A 24,894-nucleotide genomic window follows, 5' to 3' on the forward strand; every position below is an offset into this window, starting at 1 on the left:
CACGTGATCGTCCTTCATCTTCATGTATCTTATCTTATGCAAGACATGGCAGGAGCGATTGCAGGTCACTAGTGAGGATTTTCGTGAAAGTTTTAATTTCAAGGCGAAAAAAACATCATGGATGGCAAGGACGACACATCCACGCCACAGTGGATTTAGGGCCATGCAGAGCACATTTTAAAGAATCGTAACCAACTAGGATCATCGATTTCTTTTCTGCCTGATACAACATCCAACAGTGCCACAAGACCGGCGCAATACGATCAAGCGCAACACCGTCAAGATAATCTAACAACTCTTTCAACATACAACATACCTCCTATCAATTAAATGCGCGCACGGTAATAACATACATGTATGGATGTTTTAGATAGCTCAGATGTTAGATGACGATGTTATCGAGATTATTTTACCGGAAACATGGAACGTGGATCCTAGCAACGAGGCTGGGATAACAGCGTCCAGCGGTAACAACGCTGAAGTTTGCGAAAGGTGTCATTAGGATCAACAACCCTCGAATCTATTTCCCTCATCTCATAATCAACATATTAAAGGCTTTGATGCGCAACAAGTAATACGAACCGAAAAATGCATAAGATGTCGAATTCTCAAACTTTTGTTGGAATATTTAGGTCCAGATTATCAACCGCCTTTACACATAATAATTGAAGACAGCGTTGGTATACGGAAGCTCCCAGATGGCGAGTACGAAGATTTCGACCTTTTCGTCGACGATGCTTGTATTGATCCGCCCGTATGGTTACCGCGAGGAAATACGACATGGTCGTCGCATAGTTCCTCTGCCGAATCCTTGGAGTGGACACGACGTGAGATAGACAATTGCGTCAATACCCACACATGCTGTCGTTCTCTAGATGACTCATTTATGCCAACCCGGGTTATCAACATTTGCCCTGAGAACGTAGCCGGCGATGTCTTCCTGCAGGATGGGGCTTCCGTCCCTCGTGGCTCAAGATATTGCGCCCTTAGCTATTGCTGGGGTGATGTCAAGCCAGATTGTCTCACAACTAAAACCACGCTCGCACAGCGTCAATCTAACATACCTTGGTCAACCCTACCCCAAACCTTCCAAGATGCAATTCACTGGGCGCGATCAGCTGGTGTGGATTATCTCTGGATTGATAGTGTCTGTATCTTACAAGGCGACCGAGATGATTGGCTTCGGGAATCTGGCAAAATGTTCCAAGTTTACCAAAACTCATATGTGACGATTGTGGCTGCCTTCGGCAAGGATCCGACGACGGGGCTTTTTTCGGCGTATCCAGACGAGCCGAAGCCTAAGTTACTCGCAACCCTGCGACTTGAGGGTACGGGGTCAGCTTGGCCATTATACATGAGGAAAGCACAGCACTTTCATTTCTACGACTGGGATAACTTCGAGATGCGAGAGGCACTGCCACTCCTAAAACGTGCATGGTGTTATCAAGAGCGGCTCATATCTCCTAGAATCCTCTTTTATACTCCTACCGAAGTCGCTTTCCAGTGCTTTGAAGTAGCGTCGTGCGAATGCGGACGAGATAACGTAGTATGCAACTCCATGATGACCTCCCCGAAACAGAGGTTTCCGGTTCCTGGGAAACAGGGTCAGGCTCACAATAAACTATTAAATGACTGGGAGACTGTACTCCAAATATATATAAGCATGGACATTACCATGAAAAGCGACCGCCTCCCTGCCATAGCGGGTATAGCCGAATACTTCCAGAAGCTCAGACCGAACGAGAATTACCTTGCTGGGCTCTGGTCGGGCGATCTCCTGCGCGATCTCCTGTGGGAGGTTGTTGAGGTATTTGCAAGGTCTGCGGCAAAAACTCAAACCGCAGGGGTCCCGAGCTGGTCATGGGCTTTCAGTTCCGATACGCGGGATGTGGTGACACCAGGACCACTTCACTACCTTGCAGAAGTGCGAGAGGCGGAGTGTAGCTACGCGAATGACAACCAGTTTGGCGTACCGACGAGGAGTAAGCTAGTCCTCGACGGCCGTCTATGGAAAATTTCAGCTTTGGGCCGAAGGACCGATTCTCTCTGGATCCTAAGCCGAAGGGCCCTGTTCAAGTTCGATTTATCACAAGAAGGGCGATGGGGTTTTACTCTCGACTCCGGTCCCGCGGAGCGGAATTGGTTCGCGGTCCGACGATTATACTTACTCGAGATCGGCCAGAGCTTTACGAGTGATGGGGTTACGCTAGATTTTACCTACTATCTTATCCTGAAGTCAACGCGCGACCCAGGCAATTCCTATGTCCGAGTTGGAGTGTTCCACCAAGCCCACGACGTTTTGGGGAAATCAGATCGCGAGAGATGGGATAAACTAGGGAAATGGAGCCTATGTGAAATTAAGTAAATGGCTTCAATATCCTTGGCTCCGAGTTTACAAAGCTAAGCAGCTTGCTACCACCTATCCTGAAATATACCATCTACACAATACCAAATCTAATACATACAATAAGTAGGATGACATCTCACATCCTTCCCATATACCATAGCTTTCCTCGGGCCAATATGTTTAAGCCGCCGAAGCAGTCGCTGCCGGCACAGTGACAACGACCGTCGTCGTACCGGGTACCGCAGCGGCGACGCCACCTCCTAACGAAATGGTAATTGTTGACCCCGCCGGCGCAACCGTCGAGATGGTGGTTCCAGCGGCTGGCTGAGTAGCCGCAGGCGGCGCTTGCTGCTGTTGCGCCGGGGCAGGAACAAAAGCGGCCGCCTCAAGAGGGATCGAGGCGACCGTTCCGCCGGTGACCGTGTTGCCGTCGACGCTGGAACTCGTACCGGCTGAGGCTTTGGCGTAGTCGACGATTTGTTGGTCGTTGGTGCTATCACCTGTTAGTCCAATAGCCCAAAAAGAGCAAGAGAAAGGAAAGCGCAAGTACATACGGGTTGACTACCATGACTTGTCCCTCTTGACAATGCGGGCCCGTCGCGCAGTAGAGAAACATAGTGTCCGTATTGGTTATGGGCATGTTGAATGTTCCGACTGTTGTCTGTCCATCCTGGAATGGAATGTGTCCACTGTGGATAGCGGTCGCCACCGTTGCTTGGAGCGGAGTACAGGGTGCATCCGGTGAGCTTTGGGTTACTGTATGGTTGCCGTTGCTGAACTGGAACTGGACGATATCCCCGACCGCGGCCGTTATTGTGTTGGGTACGAAGGTATCTTGTGTTCCACCAACGACAACCGGAATTATCCTATTGGCCGCATTTACTACCCATTGTTAGTTCGAAAACATCAGTAGCAATTAGAGGATACCTGCTCTTAAATCCTCCGACATCGACGGTCTCTTGTCTTGATATTATCCTAGATGGGCGGGCACTAGCAGCAGCAGCGAAGAGAATAGAACCAGCAAGGAATAACATCTTTGCGACTAGAAAACTGGCGATAGTACTACGAGATAACGAACGGCAGGGGAATCGAAACTCTAACAAAATCGAAAGGACTGTAAATAAACCGTTCAACGGCTAACTTCTCACTAGGAGACTCAAGAAGGGGAATGAATGAAAGATTAGACTAGATAGTAAGGAGATAGACTCGGTTCTCGAGTCGAATGCTCACCTTGGCCATATATAATGACCATGCTTGAAAACTCGTTCAAGGACACTAACCGAAGTAGGAGCGATTTTGACAACCGCGACAGTTTCGGCGCAATATAGCCTTCCAACTATCTTTAAGCGGGCTAGCGATACCCTCCCTGACTTTTCCTTCCGGGACGAAATCGTCTTCCCCCTTGAATCTAAGTAGGAATAGAAGTCTAGCGGCATATTGCCTGGCAGTTAGGGGTTGAGGTGACGAATCTTGTTTTGATATACCATAATGCAGGAAAGGCTTCTCCACCAAATCATATAGCTATTGGCCTAATTGAAGTAGAGGCGTGGTTCGATATCCTTACCCCTTTCGTATCGTGAGGCTCCTTGGTAGCTTGGCTTGTGCCCCGTCTCCCATGCGTACATACCCTGCCAAGCCAGGTTCATCCCCAATGAAGATCCCATGGGAGATCACCCTGTACCCAGAAGCAAATCATAAGATTTCCATTGCAGCCGAAGGGATCCACGTGCTGGCGTAATCTCCAAGCGATTTCGCGATTTCTGAAGTTAGTCGGTTCGGCTTGGCGCCTTGGCGGGTTATGGGTGTCGTTTCAGACCAACTTCAGATACTCCATCTGATTACCTGTTTGGATGGGGGTTATTTGTCTGATGCTTTCTAATGGCATTCGTCAAAGCCAATAAATTTGCTTCATGTTGGCGCCTAGCAGACCAACCTCTTCGTGGGGGTATCGGCTATTGTAGCCGTTAGCCGGGCACCTAGATTGGTTTCTAATGCTTGTCGTTCTAATCACAGCCTATGAGTACGAGAAAAGTAAGGGTCGTTACTGATGTCCTCGGTCGTAGTATCCTCGATATTCTCCGTTATAATATCCACCTTCGGAACTTTCGCCGACGGAGAACCGTATGGGCGATCGGATCTATCCGGCCCCACTTCTCGGATCCTCGGCAAGTTACACCTAGAGCTGAATTCAGCTGGTCTCTCTTCAAATCTTAGAAACTAGATTTCTTCATGTTATTCTATTGAAAATCCCATTTTGGCGAGCGAAGGCAATTGATTTGCTATCAGCATTTATTGTTCAGAGAATTGGTATACACGACATCAGTCGGAAATAATGCGATATCCGTCATGACTTTATAACTGCTTAATTAACACCAAAACCAATTTGAACATTCACCTTAAAGATATCTCCCGATATGCCACACATAGTCGTACTAGGGTACCTTGACCTATACCTTGTTTTATTAGACACAATGACCTAACCCCTCACAGCGCCGGCATCACTGGCCTCAGCGCGGCTTTACGCATCCAAGCTGAAGGGCATGCCGTCACCATCGTAGCACGAGACTTCCCATCAGGCTCCGAAACCATTGATGGGAGCCAGATTAACTACACATCGCCATGGGGCGGGGCACATAACCGATTAGTACCCCCCACCAACCCCGCTGAAGAAAGGGAACACGCCATGAGTCTGCGTACCTTCGACCATATGCGTGCCGTACACGCACGGTATCCGGAAGCCGGCATTACGTTTATGAAGGGAGTGGAGTACCTCGAAGCGCCCAGCGAAGCGTACCGCGGACTTTCGGAAGAACGGGCGCGTGCATTAGGAATGCAGGGATTTAGGGTGCTAGGGAAAGGGGAGCTACCGCAGGGTGTGGAGTGGGGGTGCGAGTATGATACTTGGTGCGTCAACCCGATGGTTTACTGTAGTTTTCTGTTACGCAAGTTTGCGATCCAAGGTGGTAAAGTATTACGCAAAGAAGTGAGAGATCCGAAGGAAATCTTCTCCTGGACTTTTGACGCGGGACCAGTGGATGTACTGGTTAATGCCTCGGGAAATGGGTTTGGCGATGAGAATATGTTTATTACAAGGGGCCAGACGTGCCTTGTTGCCAATTCGTGTCCGGTGACTGTGACACGACAGAATGCAGACGGGTCGTGGACATTTTGTGTACCGCGAAATTTCGATGGGGGTACGATCATTGGTGGTACGAAAGAGCCCAACAATTGGGATCCAAATCCGTCCTTGGAGGTCCGCGAGACGCTTCTACGGAAGTTTGCTGCTACCTATCCGCAGATTCTGGGTCGTGAAGGTAAATTCACTGTAATTAGGGATATTGTCGGTCGACGGCCAACTCGAAAGGGTGGAATGAGATTAGAGAAAGAGACGGCAGAAGGGGGAAAGCAAATCATCCATGCTTATGGCTTGGGCGGGCGTGGTTACGAGTTAAGTTGGGGGGTTGCTGAGGGGGTGGCGCGATTGTTAGTAGAACACCTAGGCGCCAGCTCTCAACAACAAATCCCCCAGGTGAGAGATGCTAAGCTATGATACTTAAGTCGATTTATGAAATGGCATTCAAACATACCCATCTAGGTACCTAGGCAGCTAGGTAGTCATTTAGAGCGGTATGGGCGTTAATATAGATACACGATTTAAAGCCCAAGTAGTAATACTGAGACCATATCTTCTAGAGAGTTTCGGGTTTCGGAAGCATCGCCGATGGGTGTATGCACGAGATCACTTTGAGATGGTCATTTTATGATCGGTTAGCACTATAGTTGACTTATCATAACTCGAGGATTATTCTAACACTGTGATGGCGGATGGGAAATCCTACACGTATTTAGGTACGGATATACGGCGAAATAGACTGAGCGTTGGGTGTCTACTTGGGTCAATATATATTGACGCTGAAATAATTACCGGAGTCTTAGACGAAAAGAGCTATATTACGAATTGAACTTAGGATAGCCAAGCCGCTCAACTCTCAACTTATTTAGCGAGTCGTCGCTAGGGAACTTGCATAATAGACACGCCTCTAGTGTACGAAGGAGTAAGTATTGTTCAAATATCCTGTCTACCTGGGTACTCATACCAAGAACGTCCAGAAACTAGGATACACGAACTCTTCTTCAAATATCCGTCTGACTTGCTCAAGGACGAACTTTTCCACCTTACCCACATTCTTGAGACTCTGCTTGGTGCCCTCCCTCTGACCAATCTCGCTCTCGACCCTGATTTCCTGTAGCAAACTTCCTAACCTTCCCCTATGCTGATTCTGTACACTGGCGGGGCCGGCACTATATTCATTTCCGTCCACGTCGCCATCATTCTCATCATCATCTTGCCCCACAGCGGCGAGTGCATCCTCAGGGCTCAAGAAGCAGAAATGCACACGCTTTCGAATGTAGGCCACAACACCAACCCCATCAAACGTAAGCCCCGTGATATTCAGCTTAACCGGTATCCCCACGAAACTAGGCATCGGGTAATCAAGTAAGATCTCAGCCGTCAACATCAACTTAACATCCCCCGCATACTTGATGCGGAACACCGCTTGTAAGTCATCAATTCTAGGCTCGCGGAACTTCTTTGGTTCTTCCTCCTCGCCCTCTTCTTCGCCCTCGCTTTCCACAGCCGATTCATTATCATTGACGCCAGAGCTAGGACTATACAATGTTTCGCTGAACCGGGATGAGCTCCCAAAATGTGCATGTGGGTGTCCGGCCGTCGTATCCCTAGTAGGCGGTCGTGAAGCTCCAGCTGAGGTAGGTGCAAGTGTTGATACGCTGTGTTTCTCCCTAAGAGGATGCTGTCCGGGTGCGAGTGATGTTGAGACTGGGGCTAGGGGTGGATGGAAATCTGCTACTGATATAGAACTCTGTGATGCGTGTCTGCTGCGCTGGCTTGGTGCATATCTTGCCTCGGAGGGAGAATGCGGCCCTCCTGCATCCAGCCAGCCGTTTAGATGCTGTGCTCCTGCGACGGCCGCTAACGGTGTCTGTGTACCCGACCAATTCGTAGCCAGTTTCGACTGAAAATAGTGCATATTAGCAGTACCACCAGGCACACCAGGACTCGGCCCACCAAGTCCAAGGAACGGGTTCGCTATGTCGGGCGTTCCAGGAGCGCTCCGCAAGCCAGCGACATGAATATGCGGCGGATAAAGACCTTCCAGATTGTAAGCGCCCGTCGCAGCTCCGCCCTCACCCCTGCGTCCACTCCCACCCCTACCCTCCAATCTACGAATCTGATCCGCTCTTCTCCTTCGCTCCGCGGCTTTAATCGCATCAGACACATCCTCCGCGCTCACATGTCCATGCTTTCCCATCTCATCCTGGAAATTCGCCTCGTCTTCCTCTTCATCGTCATCTTCATCGGATACATCCGAGTTTTCCTCGTAAAAGTCTGGTAGTGGGTCACATATATCCTTCAACACAATACTCGGCGGTATATCGCCGAATGCAAAGTCGTGGACTGTAACAGACTTAATGAAGCGTGGTAGCGGCACCGACTGAAACTTGACGTGGATGAAATCGCGGATCCGTTCGGCGAGTGCCGCTCCATCAGGTCCGCCTGTCAGCGTCTCCCAATTCAGGTCTATGGACATGATGAGGGTAGCGGTCTGTGATTATGTATTATCCTGGATCTCATTATAATTGATAATTATGTCGCGCCTTTATTTCTTATATTGCTGATGAGATGAGATGGGAAGAGACGATTTTATTTGTAATGTTGATGAGCTTGATTCATTTTCGTGAGATGAGATGTTTCTGGATCAAGCATCAAAAAGCGAACCAAGAGCAGTAAATGCTGTTTTAGTGCCTGTGGGTCCACTGCCACCAATGTCCTTTAGCGCGGAGCTTCCAACTGTTTTAGGTGCCTACAGCTACATATCTGTTCATTGATTGGCTCTTTTCCTTACCTAAGAGCTGTAAAATCAGTCTTGAGCGGCGATTGTAGAGCTACCTGTAACGCTAAAGAGCTAAACCTTCACTGCAATAGGTCATCACAAGCACCCAAAATACAGCTCAAAATCATCGTGTTCATCATTAAAAGGGGGTATCGACTAGTAACTAAAAAGAATGAGAAATGGAAAATCAAACCATGCCTTTACAAATTCCTAGCTTGCATGATGCTTTCCTTCGTTCGACATGCCTCTCGTAAAGATCTTCATACTAATAAGGTAGGTTGCCCTGTGTTCGTCCATTTTAAAACCACTCCCCAAACGCCTCGTAACTCGTTCCGTAACGAAAGTTCCAATATGCATCACTCGTACAATAATGCTATGCCTGATGTACTCCTTGAAAAAAAAAAAAAAAAAAAGTAATGTAAGATTTATGCCGCGCCTGCATCTGCAGTGGTAGCTTCGTCTTCTCGTACAACACGAACTTCTCCCCGTGGAGGTCTCGAAGATGCGAGCAATGGCACGTGGAATTGGTGCCAGCAATTCGGTGCTTCGAGAATATACCTGATCTTAAGATTAGTATTATAATTCCCTCGAATTGTTAATAGGAAAGCAACATACCTTGCCATAGCCTCCCGGAATCTTGACTTGTACTCCTTTGGACTTGTTACTGTTGGCTTGTTGCGACCGCCACCTGCAAAACCGCGATCCTTGATCCAACTTTCTAATTTCTTGTCCCAAGTGTATGTTCGGATGCAGTCAATAATGCCTACGACTAATTCTTTCTTAGTTTCGTCGACAGCGATCATAAGAGAGTAATCCATGACATTCTGACGAGCGAGGAAGAGTGTATCGTTCCAGACTGATGCCCGCAAAAGTTTCTTTGAGTGCTCTCTCGAGAACAGTGGCGATTCATAGATATATTCTACCATGTTCTCGTCGAGAAGGACTTCGTTTTGTTCTCCTGTTGATTGTATCTTTCGATTCCTCATCGAACCCTTCAGGTCAAATATTCGGCTTGGAGCCCGATCGTAGAATAGGTTCTCCATTAAAAGCAAGTCAAGTTTGATTTCTGTACTCGTAACAGGGTTCTTTATGTAAACTTGAAAGAACCCCAGCATTTTGGCGATCACCGATGGGAGGTCGTGGAAAAGTGCCTCAGCCATCAAGCTGAAATATGCTGGGGCAAATTTAAGGAAAGCATCCCGTTCTACTGGCGACAATGACTATGAATAGTTAGCTTGTGTACCCTTATAAAAGGGAATTCAACTTTGTCTTACCTTCATTACCAGTCGATCGTCCTGCGTCTTCAAAAAGACTGACTTTGTTTTACCACCTTTCGAATCCCATTTTAGACATCGGGACAGGGATTCAATGATACGATCAGCCACGCCACATTTCCTTCGTAAGGCATCAAACTGCTCTGCATATAGGATTTTGACAGACATTTTCGCCGTCCCTTCGGTGAATTGGTACTGATAATGACGGCTCGTGGTGTGGACGAGTTTCGTTTCTAATTGATCGCCGAGGATATTCTCACCGATATCCGAGTACGCGTCGGACACTACGATGTCATCTCCTACTTCCGAAGATGCTTCACTATCGACATTCTTCTTCTGGTAGGAATTCCGTAGTTTTTCTTTGTAATCCTCAGAACTGAGAGCAAAAGCAATAAGAGAGCTTGGCTCGTCTTCTCGGACGATGATATCGGAATCAATGAAAATGTGGTCGGTTGCGTTGAGAGGGTATTCTAACGGAGGCCATTGACTAGCTGACCGCTCGTTCCAGAAGGTATTAAGCACTTTCATGAAGTTGTTTTTATCTTGTTTCGGTAATTCCATTGGAATCTCTGTGCTAGAGTCGAATGACTCAGCAATTTCTTCGAGCGTGGTGCCGTCAATCAACGAGTGTTCGGTATCGCTCTCTCCCTGTTCGTCATCTGTCGCGTTTAGGCTATTATTTTGCGTTAGATCGTCTACTTCGCCCTCAGTTGTAGCTCCATCGGCGCGACGGTGGCCGTCCTTGAGAGACTGTGCGTCATGAGATGAGTCTTTGCCGGGTTCGCTTGCTAATTGATGCTCCTTGTTTTCTACGCCATCACTTGATTTAGAGCCACCTGGTTCTACCGCAACCGGCTGTTCTTCTTCGACGGGACTTGGTTCCTGCACGGCCTCGTCTACATCTTCGTATACCTCGACTATGGCCTTAGTTGTAGTATGTTGAAGGAAAGGTCTTGAATGCGACATTCTCTGTTTTCGTTTTTCGCGATCTTTCTCGCGCTCCTTTTCGAATTCTCGGCTAAGCTGCTCGAAATGTTTTCGAATGGTGGAAACTCTTGAATCTTTCTTACCAACAAAGCGTGGGATAGAGGATTGGTTCCCCTTGCGGTGAGGTCGCAAACTGCTGAAGAGCTTTTTCTCCGACTTGGCGGATTCATTGGTAGGAACCTTTCGGAGTTCATTTCCTGGCGGCGCCTCGATAGAGGACACTTTATCTTTGTCTTTGTTGGCACTGAACATCTTTTTCCCGCCGATCCCAGAATGCATGCGAGGTAGGGTTGGCACACTATTCACCGGATGCGATAGCGCACGAACCATGGGTGGGGACACGCTCATTCCCATTCTACGAGAAGAGCCGCGTTCTGTTGTCGTCTTTGGATGATTAGCGAGCGTCTTTGGTTCATTACCAACCGTAGATACACCACTAGAGTTCTCAGGCACTGATTGCTGTCGGCGGCGAATTTGCTCAACTTGCTCGGTCAACGATATCGTCGGCGGCACGGTGGTCGTCGACGTCGCAGCGAGATTAGGAGATACAATCGGAGTTGAAGTTGCTTTTGCCGGAGGGGACGCATAGGGGATTTCAATATGACTATCTGGCCGATTTGGGACAGAGCTGGCGGGCACGGGAGATTTCGGCGTTGCAAGGTCTAGCGGCTCGACTCGTTCCAACGTTTCTTCCTGGGGCGGAACATCTAGAGGTGTCTTCTCTTGGATGGTGTCAAGGGGCGATGTATCAGTCACAGCTTCTGATTGTTGAGAATCCGGTTTGGATTCGCTCTCTGGCACGCTTGTCTGTGTGCTCTCTTCAGTGTTGTCGGTTGTCTCATTCGAAATATCATTGCTAGAAAGAGACTCCTTCGATTCATCGGTGAACATTTTACGTAGGTGAATCATTGTTAACTTTCGAATATCTTTATCAGAAGGTAGAAAATCGACCTCGAATTTTGCGAAGGCGGTGTCCCACTCGTTTACTTTGACAAGCATCTCTCGGAGAACAATGTTGAATGGAATAACCTCATAGTATTTGGAGTTCATATATTTTTCCTGGAGTTTTCGAACGAGCGAGGTGTGGTCATCTTGTATCCTTTTCCATAATCGTTCCATCTCGGCCTTGCATGGTTCTGCTTTCTCAGGAAGGATATTATCCGTATTGATAGCCTTCAGTCTAACTTTTACGGAAGCCGTAAATCGGGCCCATCGATCCTGCGCATGAGTAAAAATCTCATTCTTCATGTTGAGATCGTGTTCGACATTCCATGTGATCCTAGCTCGGGGAACAATAATCTCCAAGAGGTCAATGGGGTCGTAATGGACACGGACGATTTTGTCGTGCATTCCGAAATAGCGAATATGGTCGCGATGGTGGTCGTGAGGGCAGTTCCAGCCATCGGCTTCCTCGTCTTTGACTAAATGTGTGCCCCTACTCCAAAACGACAATTCGAGATACTTACCGAAAGAGTATTTCCAGGTTCCTTTAGACATCTCCATCTCACTTGTTTCCCGTTTGCACAGCTTGCAGTAGCTCCACATCATAATATTGTCACCGCGGAGTCTACCCCTAACATCCTGCTCGGTAAAAATTGTAATGCGCGCTTCACCATGAACGTAAGTTCTATGATGCTCGCACATCTTACGGTCACAACCATTAGCCGTGCACGTCGAATCCACAGTATAACAAAGATCTTCTATGAACTGGCCCAGCGTGCAATCGGGAGACATGCTGCTAGCCCTGTCGACATGTTCGTCGTAAAAGCCAAGCGCGACTAGGGTCGGCTCCAAACATGGAATCTTGGTTTCAGTGCAAATAATTGAATGCAAGACGACGATATTCTGGTGCGCATAGGGTTCGAAAAGACCGATGTTGCCTTGGATATAGTTCTCCCACTGTCGGGTCTGCGTCTGATAGTTGTAAAGAGCCTTATCATATTCGGCATCATGAACTGCATGGAGAATTTCTATGACTTGCCGTGGGGCTTTGTGGGCAGTTTCGAGTACCATCCGAGGTTTTATTAGTTGGAACTTCTGGAGATTTGGTTTCTCGGTATCGATACGTTCGTCGATGACATCCTGGTCCCGCAAGCGCTTTAAGTGTGAAAGTTTCCTTTCCTGTTCCCGAGCTTTCATAAGCAGATATGGTTGTGCGAACTTTACAAACGGGGATGCGGAAAGGATTTTTGTCTCGTACTTGGCTACCATATCGCTGTAAAACGTGGGCATGGGAATATCTTCCGGGACAATACTATCGTGGGCCGTTCGGGAGTGTGATTCGTGAAGCGAAATTAACTGGTCATTTTGTTGGATGGACTGTGAGAGAGCCTGATCTTGCGGTATTGCGCTGCCTTGCATCGCCTCAGCTATCTTGCTAGAATGATCTTCTTGGCTCGAAGGCGTTTCATCTTGAGTCGTGGGTAGACTCTTCTGCCCGTCGTCGCTAGCAGTGGATGTTTTTGTGCTGAAAGAAATTACATTTGCGTCTGAAGGTTGGGTAGAATCCCTCGATATGTCTTCGCTGGTGGGGAGTTGAATGAACGAATCCCGCATCAAGCACGATTCGAGCTTGAGGTTATATACCACATACACCATGAACTCAGTTATACGCTTGAGCTTCGCGAGGATAGGCGTGGATGCCCCTCTAAGAGCAATCGTGCATCCAAGCTCTTCCTGATTACTAGATAAGAAGATATATGTCTTCTTCTTACCAGGAATGTCCTCGTTGACGAATGTTTTTACTTCGTAGCCTGTACTTCTTCCAGGCTGAAAGTCATTCGTAGGCAGTGCCAGCATATCTACGGAAGAAATGATTTCGGTTTCCAGACATCTCGAAACGGCAGAGAGCACTGAGGGTTTTACGTTGTAAGCAACGGAGATTCCCGCTTCCGACAAAAATTGCAATGCGAGGCCCGATACGCTCTTCTCAGCTAGTAATAACTGAGGACGAAGAGTGATAATCCTATTGGCTAGTTGCCTTAAGAATTCCCGCTCCTGTTCGATGACCGGCTGTAGGCTCATAAACTGTTGCTGCTGCCGTTGATATTCGATGGGAAAAGATACAATTACAACGCGAGGATGCCGCATGCGGCGCGGCATACTCTTTAAGGCGAGCTTTTTCGTGAATATAACACCGGAGACATAACAGGTATCACTAGGTCTACCACCAGGAATCTTCTTCAGTTTGACATAGTGTCGAATGTCAATGTCATCTCCCCTATCGATATCGGGGTCTACCGAAGAGGTACACTTCAGAAGTACTGGTACTAATGCTTTCTCCCACGCTGTTACATTTGGCACGCCGTCGTCTTGGAGCAATTGCCGCAAGAGCTTTCGGACGTGCAATAAGCTCGCCGGGTTAAGTTCTAATCGAGGTTCCCTCTCTCCTTTCATTGATGAACTGCGAGTAAGACGTGGTAATTCGGGCCCTCCAGGGTTGTCAAATAGTGGGAGTGTCTCAGCTGATCCGGTCGGGCCTCTCAGTGCTGAGGATTTAGGCCGAGGAGAGCGGACGTGGGGCCCACTAGCAATACTCATGTTTCGCCGTCGGGACGATTTTGAATGTAATTCGTCGAGACCACGGCTAGTAAAACTCATTCCACTAATACTCTTCTCTGTCTGTGCTCTATTCCTAATCCTCCTTCCAGCATTTACGAGCGCCCCAACACTCGACCTTTCAGGATCCGTCATAGGTGACGCACGAAGATCAGGCCCGGCCATCGCTCCAGCAATGCTCATTTGTTCATCACCACTAGACTCATCCGACATGAAAGGGGCTAGGTCCGGGTCGATGACATTGTCATCGTGGAAAGCATGTAAACCAGACCTCCTACTTGCTTCTTCTCTTGCAGAATTCCGGAATGGTGCCCTTTGCTCGGGAGAAGCCTTGAGGCGATTCCATAAATTGTGCTTCGAGTGATGGCGTCGATGACCAGAAGACTGGGGCCTACTAGAAGTACTCGACTTCAAGGATCTGGATGAGCTCGGTCTGCTGAGCTGAGGGGCATCAATCTCAAGCACGGATGAGTTGCGGTTCGAGGAACTCCCAATACGCCTAGCCGCAGGAATCGCCATCATTGGCGCGGATAGTGACCTGTTATCATCATCGGCGTCTTCAGTCCTCTCAGAAAAGCTAGCATCGTCCCGGTCACCTTTTGGAAATGGAGAGTATCCACGTTTGGATTGATTATGGCGAAATATTGCGGGTAAATATGAATCATCGGCCGAGTCTTCATCAGACAATGCCCCGTCTTGTCTCTGGAGAATGATACTGAGACAGGACTTGCATACACGCAAGGTGCCTTGGACGCCAAATCGTTGACCTGATATAATAGATGTACAACCGCTATCGAAAATACAACCACAAGTCCTACAGTGGTGCTTACGGCGGAAGGCGGTGAATGGAGCGGCACACAGGAAACACTCCTTACAAGTCTCGTCGGCCATCCAGAACTCTTTACTTAGGACTTGCTTTCGCATAGAAGCTAATTTTGCATTGACCATCTCCGGAGCACCCTCGTCAGTAGTTGTACCCGGAATTCTGTATTCACCTGACCTCATCCTTTGAGGTTCAGGAACTTGCACAAATGACTCATGGTGAACACTATTGTGGGCAGATGTACTTATGGGACTATGTTCTGTAGTGCCTCGGGATAGGGATGAAGATCTCGAAAGGTCGCCTGAGTTTCGAGAATAGCTGATTCGGTCAATAAGAGCTGGCCGTCTTAGAGCATCCTTGGTAGAAAGTCGGCCGGATTTCGATAACAAGTGAGGCTCCGAGGTAGCTGAGTTCGGGCCAGTAGAAACAGACGGCGTGATATTCGACCTCTTTATAGGGCTAGTAGGAGAATCTGTATTCCCATCTGCGCTCAATCTTTCCTCCCGTCTTGAGTGGCTAGAATGGGCGGGGATAGTAATTTTGTCAAGAGTTGGACCACGTTTGTTCCCCGATGAATCATAGAGTGATGATGCATTGGAAGCCAGACCAGCAGGCTGTCCGTCTTTGGGCTTGCTAATACTCCTCCTATTGTTCCCCTTGTTCGGAGCATCTTCGGCTTCCTCCGATACAATCCGCGGCGCTGCCTTGAAAGCACTAGCATGTACGGGCGCGATAGCGGGGAGAGCGGTGGTGCTTGGTTTTGTCATATTTGGTATACTTTGGCGACTCGAAGACGCAGACTTGGAGCTGGGGGCCGTGTTTAGATTAGTAACGGATGAAGCTATCGTGGACTGGGGCTGCTGAGATTGGCTTTCACTCGTTGGGGCTGCGCTTGAAGATGCGATGGTAGAAGCCATAGGGTCGGATATATTCGAATTAAAAGTTGATGTAGTAGCCCCTGTATCCACACGCAGCAAAGTGTTGGATGGCTTGGGGCCAGTGGCGGTAGTACTTGAGCTCTTTTTGGATGCCGCATCGCCATCATTCAGATCGGAATTCTCTTTCGAAACTGTAGATGCAGTCACTTTATCCTTCCCACTGACCGCCTCTTTGATTCGAGAATAAAGTCCACTCAAGCCATTTTGCACCAGATCACCAGCGAGTCCCTTGCTTTCGGCAGCAGCAGTACTATCGGGAGGCGGGGCAAGGTCGTTGAAGGTGGTCAGGACGCTTCTTTCTTTTGCCGAGGTATGGATTTTGTCGAGCGCTTCAGCGAGTTGGTCTTTGTCGATCTCGGGAGGGATAAAAGAGCCCGAAGCAACAGAATCATCGCGAGATTTTGGGACAGAAGCTATCGTTGGGGGAGAAAGCGGAGTTAGGGGAGGCTTCTTGTCAGACATGACGATGATCGGTTTGAGACATGAGCGACGCAATGAGATTTATCAAGACACTAAGCCAATACACAATAGCCGTCAGTAAGAAGGGAGGAATGTGAGTTGATTAATTGTAACTATACATATCCATGTAGACAGCATAAAGCTTGCCTATCAATGTCTACCCTTATAGCTATAAGCAATCTTGTCATCGAAGAGCAGAGGTTCCTAGTGGGTTGGTGTTCGCGCATATGATTGAAAACAAGAAACAACAGACTTGACTTAAACTGCGCAAAATCAAACAAAATCAAACATAAACTTGATTAGCAACGCGTGGCAGCAGTTGCCATGAAAAAAAACGAGAATAAACCTTCCTTTTACATGGGGTAAGGGTCCTTTGGAAGCTGCAAAGAAATAAAGTCTAAGTCGAAGACCAGTCAGAAAATCCGACGCAAGAGGCGGGCACGAGGAAGCGTTATCCAGCCCGCGGCTCCACTTTTCACCGTTTGATTCAAGTGGCAGCTGCCTGACGTATTCCCGTCATTGTCCGCTATAACTAGCGCGGTACTTTATATTTAGCTGTAAGTCTTCTGTAAATGGGTGTATAGTCCGGGCTTAAAGAACGAGTTAGTGCCCCGCAGTGTCAGCTGAACTTCAACTTGGAAGTAGGTCCAAGCTGCTGAACCACTGACTCGGAACTATATGCACTATGCACGTGATCTCGCATTTGATCGTGGAGCTTTGACCCCACCCTATTAATGTTCCCACGCGCTCCAAAACGCGCTCAACACTCTGACACTTTACTTTATTTCCATTGACGGGGCCCGTCACCCAACGTCGACAAAAATAATCGGGCACTTAAGAAATGAAGATGTTCGGTCGAATACTTTGGAGCCTCAAATTTGGTGCATCTTGATGGATAGTAAAACCATCAATTGAATATGGCGACAAATCTGAAATTGGGCGGGGATCCCCAACTCGATCCGCCCGAGTTCTTTGGGGAAACACATATACGACGGCACTTAGTCAGAATTCCACGAGACCAACGCAAACTTCTAGATCGACAGGAATCATGGGCACAATTCCTTAATGTTGGCCCTAAGCGTTTTCTAAACGTGCCCCCCGAAGTACTAGAGAATCTAAAAAACTGCCATGCTAGACAATTACAACCAACGCAGTCGGATAAGCCGAGCTCCCCGGACGATCCAAAAGAAGAATCAGATAATAACGAGAAGGAACAGGATGCCGTCTCTTTTTCGTCGCAAGTCGCTCATTCTGAGCCTGATGCTAATAGTAACGATGGTGACAACAGTGATGCCGAGGAAACGTGTTCTTGGGCAGAGAGTCCCGAATCGCACAAGCGTCCTCCCAGGGAAATCCGGACGGCAAGCAGTGAAGACAATGGACAGCAATTTCTCACCCAGTTACAGCAACCCATTTCTTCTCCTCGACTTACAGTACCTACACCTATCCAAAGAAAACCATTACCACCCTTCCCACCAAGCAGTCAGGAACAAGAGGAGACCCTGGATATCGAAGTACCAACTGCAATTGGTGATAAAATTCCTCCTCTCAATACATTGGCTGCTCAGAAATCTACAACGCCGACTTCTGCCCAGATTATACCATGTACCTTTCAACAGTCGGAGCAATCATCTACACTCTCGAAGACAAAGGGAAAAGAACAAAGGATTTACAAAACCCCCAAATTCTATCGCCCAGGAGAGAAATCGTCATCTTTAATGCATCGTAAAGCAGACAGCGCAAAGCCAGACCACTCTTCAACCGACAGCCAAGGCTCCACTTCAACAATGAACCCATCATCCTCTATAATACCATCGACGATACCCATTCGGACTCCAGGAAACGGTCGCCTGCCTGTCTGGCGTGCTAATCCAGTGATTTCCACATCCAAGGAGTCACCCATCAATCGTGAAGATCCTAGTGCCCCAACATCTCCGCCGACCCGACGATCTTCCCCCGAGTACAGACCAACTTCACCGCGACTTAGATCTTCGCCACTTGCACCACCTATTGCCCAAACTACGCCATCAACCGTTACTCTGCCACTGTCTGCGTCGCATGAACCATTCATCCGCTACTGTTTGACATATATAAATTACGAGGGCAGTCTCCGCGACTTCTTGAAGCCGTGTGTATACATTCAACAGCAACTGCAATTACAACGGTGGCGAATACGGACATCGTTGTACGATGACTTCATTCGAGCTTGGAACGAAGGGTATGAACAGTATGTGAGAGATTGCGACCACTCAGACCCTCCCGTGAAGGCTCTAAATGCAATAGAATGGTACAATAACATAGATGATGATCCATTATACACTTCACGGGTCATTACGAGGCAAAATCTCGAGTCAACCCTTGAGCATTATCCCGAGGAGGTTCAGTTGATTCAAAGTACCTTGGGCACACCCAAAATACGAGGCTCCGAGACAGCGATAAGCACCCCAGATGCGGCTCTTTTGGCTAGGAGCCATAGATCGACTTCACAGGATAACGGTACGCAGAATGTTAAGGTGAAAATTGAAGATTCACCCATTACGAGCCCCAAAATGGTCGGAGATGGCCTGCGTCTCATGCCAAAACCAGCCATTTCCACGCTACACCAAGAAAGCAAAAAAATCATACAGCTTCATAAGTCAATGAGTGAAGCTGATCAAAAGCTTGTTACATCCAAAGGGCTCCAACGATCGCTTTCTGAGGCTACTTACCATAAAAGGAAAGCCAGCAAGGACCTAACTAATGGTGCATCGAAGAGACTTTCAGTCAATTCGCTCGCCGGATCCGACTCGGGGAGTAACGCCAGCATGATTGAGCCTCCTGGATCCCCCTTTCCCTCTTTGTATCCCATCAGCCAGAAAAAGAAGAAGAGATACGATAACGACCCCTTGAAGAGAGCTCGAGACTGGGAGAAGTTCGTAATAAAGCGAAGGCAGCGGGAAATGGATGGCATTGCGAGCTCCGCGCCTGTAAGCAATACGCCGACCTCCGGTCAGAGAGAATGAATAGTAGTGTAAGAAAGAGGTATAGGGCGTTTCTGCTTGTGGCACTAGGAGTTATTGCGTGCATAGTAGGCTCATAGAGCCAAAGATACCCTGTTTTATTATCATTTGTGGAAACGGGATTTCCCATCAAAGAGGTTTTGCTTGATGCCCGATGAGTGCCAGGACTACTTATGTAACTAAGTACCTAGGTCCTTAATAGAAAATACATGCATATCAACCTACATAATCGTCTTACTATTGGAAGGTTCTAAAGGAACGCCCTTGACAGATTGCAATACAGACGAGGCTACCCACATTCTGTTCCATCCCAAACCATTCTACAGATTATGGCATGATAGAGGCTCATTGGGCTCAACTCTCGATGAACACCCCTCATTACTCAAAGAAATTTCATAATCAAATTTATAAAGCATCGTATACTCACCAACACCATGAGCCATGATTAATAAATATTTCATTAAATTAAGGATATCCCCATGAACACACTCGTATCGTACATATCGATTATCCCCCGCGCCCCGGATTTCCTCTTCAGCTTGTCTCCGCATGAGTCGAGCTCTGTTGCTCTCTTTCCCGTACCCGCTGTTCTTCCTCCGGAGTCATAGTCCGCAGCTGAAGAGCGTGGATACCTCCCTCCTTCGCCATCTCGTCCTTGAGCAGTTGGTAGATGATGCGATGCCGAGCGGGTTGCATTTTGGACTTGAAAGCCTCGGAGGTGACTACCAGTCTGAAGTGTGTCTCCTTGGATGTGGTTTTCGCCATTGGGGCATGATGTGCGTGCTTGTGGGAGTCATTAAAGATCTCCAAGCGAGAAGGCTGGAGTGCCTCGTTGATCTGAGTGATAAGATAGTAAACGGATTAGTGAGACGGCTTACTATGTTGTACTCAGTCGGAGGCAGAGCTGAGTGTGCAAACTCACCTTGGCCCGAATGGCATCTTCCATCGGCGTATTGGACGTAGCTGATGATGCCATAGTAGCGAGTTGTCTGGTTGCCTTGCTGGTCCAGATTCGCACGTGTTTCTGCAACATGTGCATGTACACTATGTAGGGTTACCCTTGTTTTTTCCTACTTTTCTTTCCTTTTAGTCTTTCTTCTTAGGGTAGTTCTCGAATAGAGCCCCAAGGATCGATTCTTTTAAAGTCCCGATGAGATATGGTGTGGACTAAAAAGGGTAGGTAGGGTATCAGTGAAGACGATACGCCGGCGAATAGTAAAAGATCTAAGAATGAAAATGGTAGTGAGACAGCCCACTTTCAGTCACTTTCAGTAGGTACAATACTGAGTGGTAGGTACCTAGGGTACGTACAGAGAATTAGAGTATGAAACGGTGGGGTGATGGACTAGGATATTTTCGGCCGGCCGATGCGTGACAAGGGTAGACCGGGAAGAGCTAACCGTCGCTGAAACTAATTGACCAATCATATCAATTTACGGTCAAAAAAGCGACCCCGAGAATTCTCAACAATCACAATAACTCAGGTCCCACACTTGGAACTTATCCACTCTCTTACCTTAACTGCCTTAGCAGCCAGCCCAGCTAGCCTTAGGTATGTGAGAATCATAGTGAGGTGAGCTTCATCCATACCTTTTTTTTCTTTACTATTATGTTACCACCCTTGTGTATATGCTTTCTCCATCCCTTGTTTTAAACAACCAATTTGATGATCTCGGTCATAATTCATAAACAATTGTCCGATAATTCTGTATGTGTCCCAATTCCCACCCTTGAACCCCCCTCGACCGCCACTATCTTTCACGCCTAGAACGCACCCATTTAGACCTATCACGGATCTGACTGAGCCGATTTACAGTACCTGTCTCCATCTATTCTCTCTATACACCCCCTGCTCGCGAGTTCTTGGTATTTCAAATACCCATATTCCCCCATCCATACTCCGGCTCATCCTCCTGCCTATTCAGAGGATCCTGCATGGGGAGTGGTTATCCATATGGATGTCGAAAAAAAGAAGAGCGCGCGGCTGTGAAACTACTTATTTCCTAGATCTTCCCGCTTCCCTTTTTATACCCCGTGATGCGATTGAGTGGTACTGGGCTTCATCTTATTGTTAATGCACCATCGTCGTCATCATCTCTGCTGTTTCGGTCTTTTTCAGCCACGCATCGTATAAGCGGTTGTTTTATTACCTCTGCTTTTAATCCTGTTGCTACATATACCTCTGCTGCTGCCCACGTCCCACGTCCTTGTCCCTCGCCAAACCCCCCTAATCTCTCTTCTCCCCTCCACCACTTCGGCAAATATACCACCACCCACGTCAGGATGGCTTCCACTCTGACGCTCCCCAAATTACCCATCTTCGAAGCTATCGCCAGTCATAACCCACAATCAACAGCCATCGTCCATTGTCTATCCCGTCGAACCTTCAAGTATGGCGAACTCCTCCCAGATGTGAGTCGCGCGCGTGACCGCATACTCGAAGCGGCAGGAAAATCGGACATCCGGGGTGAACGAGTTGCGTTTCTTATAGAGAACAGTTACGATTATGTTGGTATGTATTATCTAGTTGCTAGCGCATCGAATATCTTTCTAATTGTATTTACAACTCTTCGGAACTGTTTACTGACTCGTAACTTAGTCACATACCTCGCTATCTTAGCAGCGCACGCAATCGCTTTGCCATTATCCCCTCCTTTCCCAGCTCCCGAATTACAATACATCCTATCGCAATCCCAAGCCATACTATTGTTGCACTCGCCAAAGTATGCCGCGAAAGTCGACGAAGTCCTATCTACCCCGAGTAAGGAACTCGACGTCACTCCTTCGCCCACCCCCGTCGAGTTACCGAAGCGTCTCGGTGCAATTTCGGAAACCTTTGAGCCGGTCACACTCTTAGAAGACGATGATGCGGAGGGCGCCGGTATGATGCTCTACACGTCCGGCACCACCAACCGACCTAAAGGAGTACTATTGCCGGAAACCGCCCTTACAGCCCAGGCTCGCGCCCTGATCGAAGCATGGAAATATGCACCATCAGACCGACTTCTCCATGTGCTCCCGTTGCACCACATCCACGGCACCGTAAACGCCGTGCTCACGCCACTCTTTGCAGGTAGCAGCATCGAATTCCTGTTCCCGTTCAATGCCGACACTGTATGGCGACGGTTCGCAAGCCCATTCTTGGATTCGCCCCAGGTTGCAGCTGCTGTGGCCAAGACGACCGAGATTCCTGAGCCAGTGAAGACGAACGGCCTTGCGAATAGCGTCGCCCGCCCAATCAAAGCGAATGGCATCGCTAAGCCCAACGGTATTACGAACGGACTCCCCCAACCAGTCGTGAAGACAGACGGTTTCAACAATCCAATCATCGAGGCTAACGGAAACATTACTCCAGTCACAGAAACCAATGGTACTACCACTCCCTCTCTAGAACTAAGCGGATTCGGTCAACCTGTCTCGTCGGAGATCAGCCGTCTCGCCGCCGTCATCAGCCACCTCGCAGCCGAAGTCAACAACCTAGCCGCTAAGATTAGCCAACCAAGCCAACCCGTCGCGCTGACGAACGGCCTCAACCAGGCCATCTCCCAACAAACCACCAACGCGGCTCCCTCCCCGGCCTTATCGGCGAACGGTTTCGATACTCCAATTGCGTCTACGAATGGTCTCAGCACTCCAATTGTCGAAACCGCCCCCGTTAAACAACCCGAGCCACCGAAGCCAGCGGTCAAATCCGATCCGGTCGACGAAGCAAAGTACAAAAACTTATCGCGGGTTAAGATCACATTCTTTACCGTGGTGCCTACGGTGTACACACGATTACTTTCAACACACAAGACGCTCCCTGCCAATGTTGCTGAAGCCGGTCGCATTGCCATCAGCCCTGAACACATGCGCGTATCCATCTCTGGATCGGCAGCGCTCCCCACACCCGTCAAGCGGGCCTGGAAGGACCTCAGCCGCGGGAATGTGCTACTTGAGCGATATGGTATGACCGAAGTCGGCATGGCACTGTCATGCGGTCTCGACTTCGGTGACCGTGTCGATGGTAGCGTCGGCTGGCCCTTACCAGGTGTGGAGGCACGCCTCGTCGACAACGAGACGAGCACCATCATCACAGATGATCTCCCTCCTTTGGAAGACGGGAAGGAGCGCTCGGGCGAGATCCAACTCCGAGGCGCAAATGTGTTCAGGGAGTATTGGGCCAACCCCACTGCCACGGCCAAGGAATTCATTCCTTCGGATGATGGCAAGGGGCCCTGGTTCAAGACTGGTGATGTTGCGGTGCGCCGGCCCTCTACAACGGCTGGAACAGGCGTTAGTGGGGAATGGGCACAAGGTCCGTTATACTATATCCTGGGTCGCCAGAGCGCGGACATTATTAAATCTGGAGGTGAGAAGGTATCTGCTCTAGAAGTAGAGCGAGAACTTCTTTCGCTACCCGAGATCTCGGAAGCAGCCGTTGTCGCTGTGCCATCAGGCAAATGGGGACAAAAGGTCGGCGCAGTGGTGATTCACTCGCCCGGCTACCCCTCATGGCGACCGTTGGATATGCGACGCGCGCTCAAGGGCCGCTTGGCTAATTACAAGATTCCCCAAGTCTTGAGAGTGGTCGAGCACATCCCGCGAAACGCCATGGGTAAGGTGAACAAGAAGAATCTTCTACAAAAGGTCTTCTTGGATGACTTCAGTGGTGATGAAATGTAAAGGGGACGGGAATGATAGAGGGTCGGGTTGTAATGATGTGGTTGGGTAAACTATATAGGTATTTATAATCTCCCTGTTCTACGGGGACGTCGGCGGTATTGTGATTTTTGGATATGTTTATATGAACGAGAGGCGAAGCCGGACATAAAGTCAGAATACGTCCTCAAACAAGTTGTGGGGATGGAGAGCGAGCGGAAGTATCTACTACATCAAGATGAGAATGAACAAGTCAACGAGCTTGTCTAATTTCAACATGTGAAGGACGAATAAGCAAGACAAATCAGACGAGAAATTGGAATGAAAAGATGAAATGAGAAAGATGAGAAATTATGTATATGTGACGATGGATGATAGGTGGATGGGATACCTCCTTGCTGAAGATCGAGATCGGATAGATCAAGACTTGCGGGAATTTATGTCTATACTTTTATTTCGTTCCACCTCCAATGGCTTGACCTGTATATAGGATATCTTCTACTTCCCTCGTTTCTTGTTCTTACACCTCTACTTCATTTCTGGTGGCCTTATCTATCCTTCAGTTCGTAGAGTTAGAATGAAAGAGGCTCGATCGCCGCCGTGTTAAATGCCTAGTTTCTACTCTAAATTGACATTAATACTTGTGACAAACCATCAGTTAAGGAAAGGTATGTCGAATCATATGCGCATTACAGTTGATTAGTAGAAAGGTTCGCTTATTAATTGATATTGCCTGCTATCTGCTGGGAAAAGGAGATGCCATAGCACTACATATGCAGATAAAAAGGCACCGCAAGTGACGAGTGAATTCCGCTGGATTTCCCTTCGTATCCTTGCCCTCCGGCGCCAATGGTACTTGGTGTATCATGATAGAGGACGAAAAGTACTAATGACGCCCCATAGTCTAGAATCTCCTCTCGTTGCACCTCACCACCTAAATCATAGCTCATCCC

General features: G+C 48.3%; 8 protein-coding genes across 8 annotated transcripts; 4 read left to right on the plus strand and 4 right to left on the minus strand.

The window, feature by feature from the left end:
* Positions 1-379: 379 nt before the first annotated feature.
* F4822DRAFT_425860 (heterokaryon incompatibility protein-domain-containing protein) lies at positions 380-2,365 on the plus strand (the record flags this gene model as incomplete). Its single annotated transcript, XM_051460428.1, has 2 exons — positions 380-494; positions 555-2,365. The coding sequence occupies 2 exons, from the start codon at positions 380-382 to the stop codon at positions 2,363-2,365; spliced, it is 1,926 nt and encodes a 641-aa protein (XP_051318431.1).
* A 162-nt stretch (positions 2,366-2,527) lies between these two features.
* Positions 2,528-3,381, minus strand: F4822DRAFT_425861 (uncharacterized protein; the record flags this gene model as incomplete). The annotated part of the gene is made up of 3 exons (XM_051460429.1): positions 2,528-2,840; positions 2,902-3,213; positions 3,275-3,381. 3 exons carry the CDS (start codon positions 3,379-3,381, stop codon positions 2,528-2,530), a joined length of 732 nt encoding a protein of 243 aa, XP_051318432.1.
* Positions 3,382-4,661: 1,280 nt separating this feature from the next.
* Positions 4,662-6,121, plus strand: F4822DRAFT_136621 (FAD dependent oxidoreductase). Its single transcript, XM_051452781.1, has 2 exons — positions 4,662-4,784; positions 4,838-6,121. Exons 1-2 carry the CDS (start codon positions 4,762-4,764, stop codon positions 5,895-5,897), a joined length of 1,083 nt encoding a protein of 360 aa, XP_051318433.1. The 5' UTR covers positions 4,662-4,761; the 3' UTR covers positions 5,898-6,121.
* Positions 6,122-6,196: 75 nt separating this feature from the next.
* F4822DRAFT_391699 (uncharacterized protein) lies at positions 6,197-8,126 on the minus strand. The gene has a single exon (XM_051457149.1). The coding sequence runs from the start codon at positions 7,957-7,959 to the stop codon at positions 6,439-6,441; it is 1,521 nt and encodes a 506-aa protein (XP_051318434.1). The 5' UTR covers positions 7,960-8,126; the 3' UTR covers positions 6,197-6,438.
* A 248-nt stretch (positions 8,127-8,374) lies between these two features.
* Positions 8,375-17,002, minus strand: F4822DRAFT_391702 (uncharacterized protein). The gene is made up of 4 exons (XM_051457150.1): positions 16,421-17,002; positions 9,537-16,354; positions 8,878-9,482; positions 8,375-8,820 (listed from the first exon to the last, which is right to left on the minus strand). The coding sequence occupies exons 2-4, from the start codon at positions 16,302-16,304 to the stop codon at positions 8,688-8,690; spliced, it is 7,506 nt and encodes a 2,501-aa protein (XP_051318435.1). The 5' UTR covers positions 16,305-16,354; positions 16,421-17,002; the 3' UTR covers positions 8,375-8,687.
* A 62-nt stretch (positions 17,003-17,064) lies between these two features.
* On the plus strand, positions 17,065-19,535 carry F4822DRAFT_137105 (uncharacterized protein). Its single transcript, XM_051452783.1, has one exon. The coding sequence runs from the start codon at positions 17,219-17,221 to the stop codon at positions 19,301-19,303; it is 2,085 nt and encodes a 694-aa protein (XP_051318436.1). The 5' UTR covers positions 17,065-17,218; the 3' UTR covers positions 19,304-19,535.
* A 299-nt stretch (positions 19,536-19,834) lies between these two features.
* F4822DRAFT_425866 (bola-like protein) lies at positions 19,835-20,276 on the minus strand (the record flags this gene model as incomplete). The annotated part of the gene is made up of 2 exons (XM_051460430.1): positions 19,835-20,137; positions 20,223-20,276. 2 exons carry the CDS (start codon positions 20,274-20,276, stop codon positions 19,835-19,837), a joined length of 357 nt encoding a protein of 118 aa, XP_051318437.1.
* Positions 20,277-21,113: 837 nt separating this feature from the next.
* F4822DRAFT_137139 (acetyl-CoA synthetase-like protein) lies at positions 21,114-24,120 on the plus strand. The gene is made up of 2 exons (XM_051452785.1): positions 21,114-21,812; positions 21,900-24,120. Exons 1-2 carry the CDS (start codon positions 21,338-21,340, stop codon positions 23,963-23,965), a joined length of 2,541 nt encoding a protein of 846 aa, XP_051318438.1. The 5' UTR covers positions 21,114-21,337; the 3' UTR covers positions 23,966-24,120.
* Positions 24,121-24,894: the final 774 nt, after the last annotated feature.

Source organism: Hypoxylon trugodes, assembly GCF_022578975.1.
Source record: "Hypoxylon trugodes strain CBS 135444 unplaced genomic scaffold F4822scaffold_2, whole genome shotgun sequence".
NCBI classification, from domain to species: domain Eukaryota; kingdom Fungi; phylum Ascomycota; class Sordariomycetes; order Xylariales; family Hypoxylaceae; genus Hypoxylon; species Hypoxylon trugodes.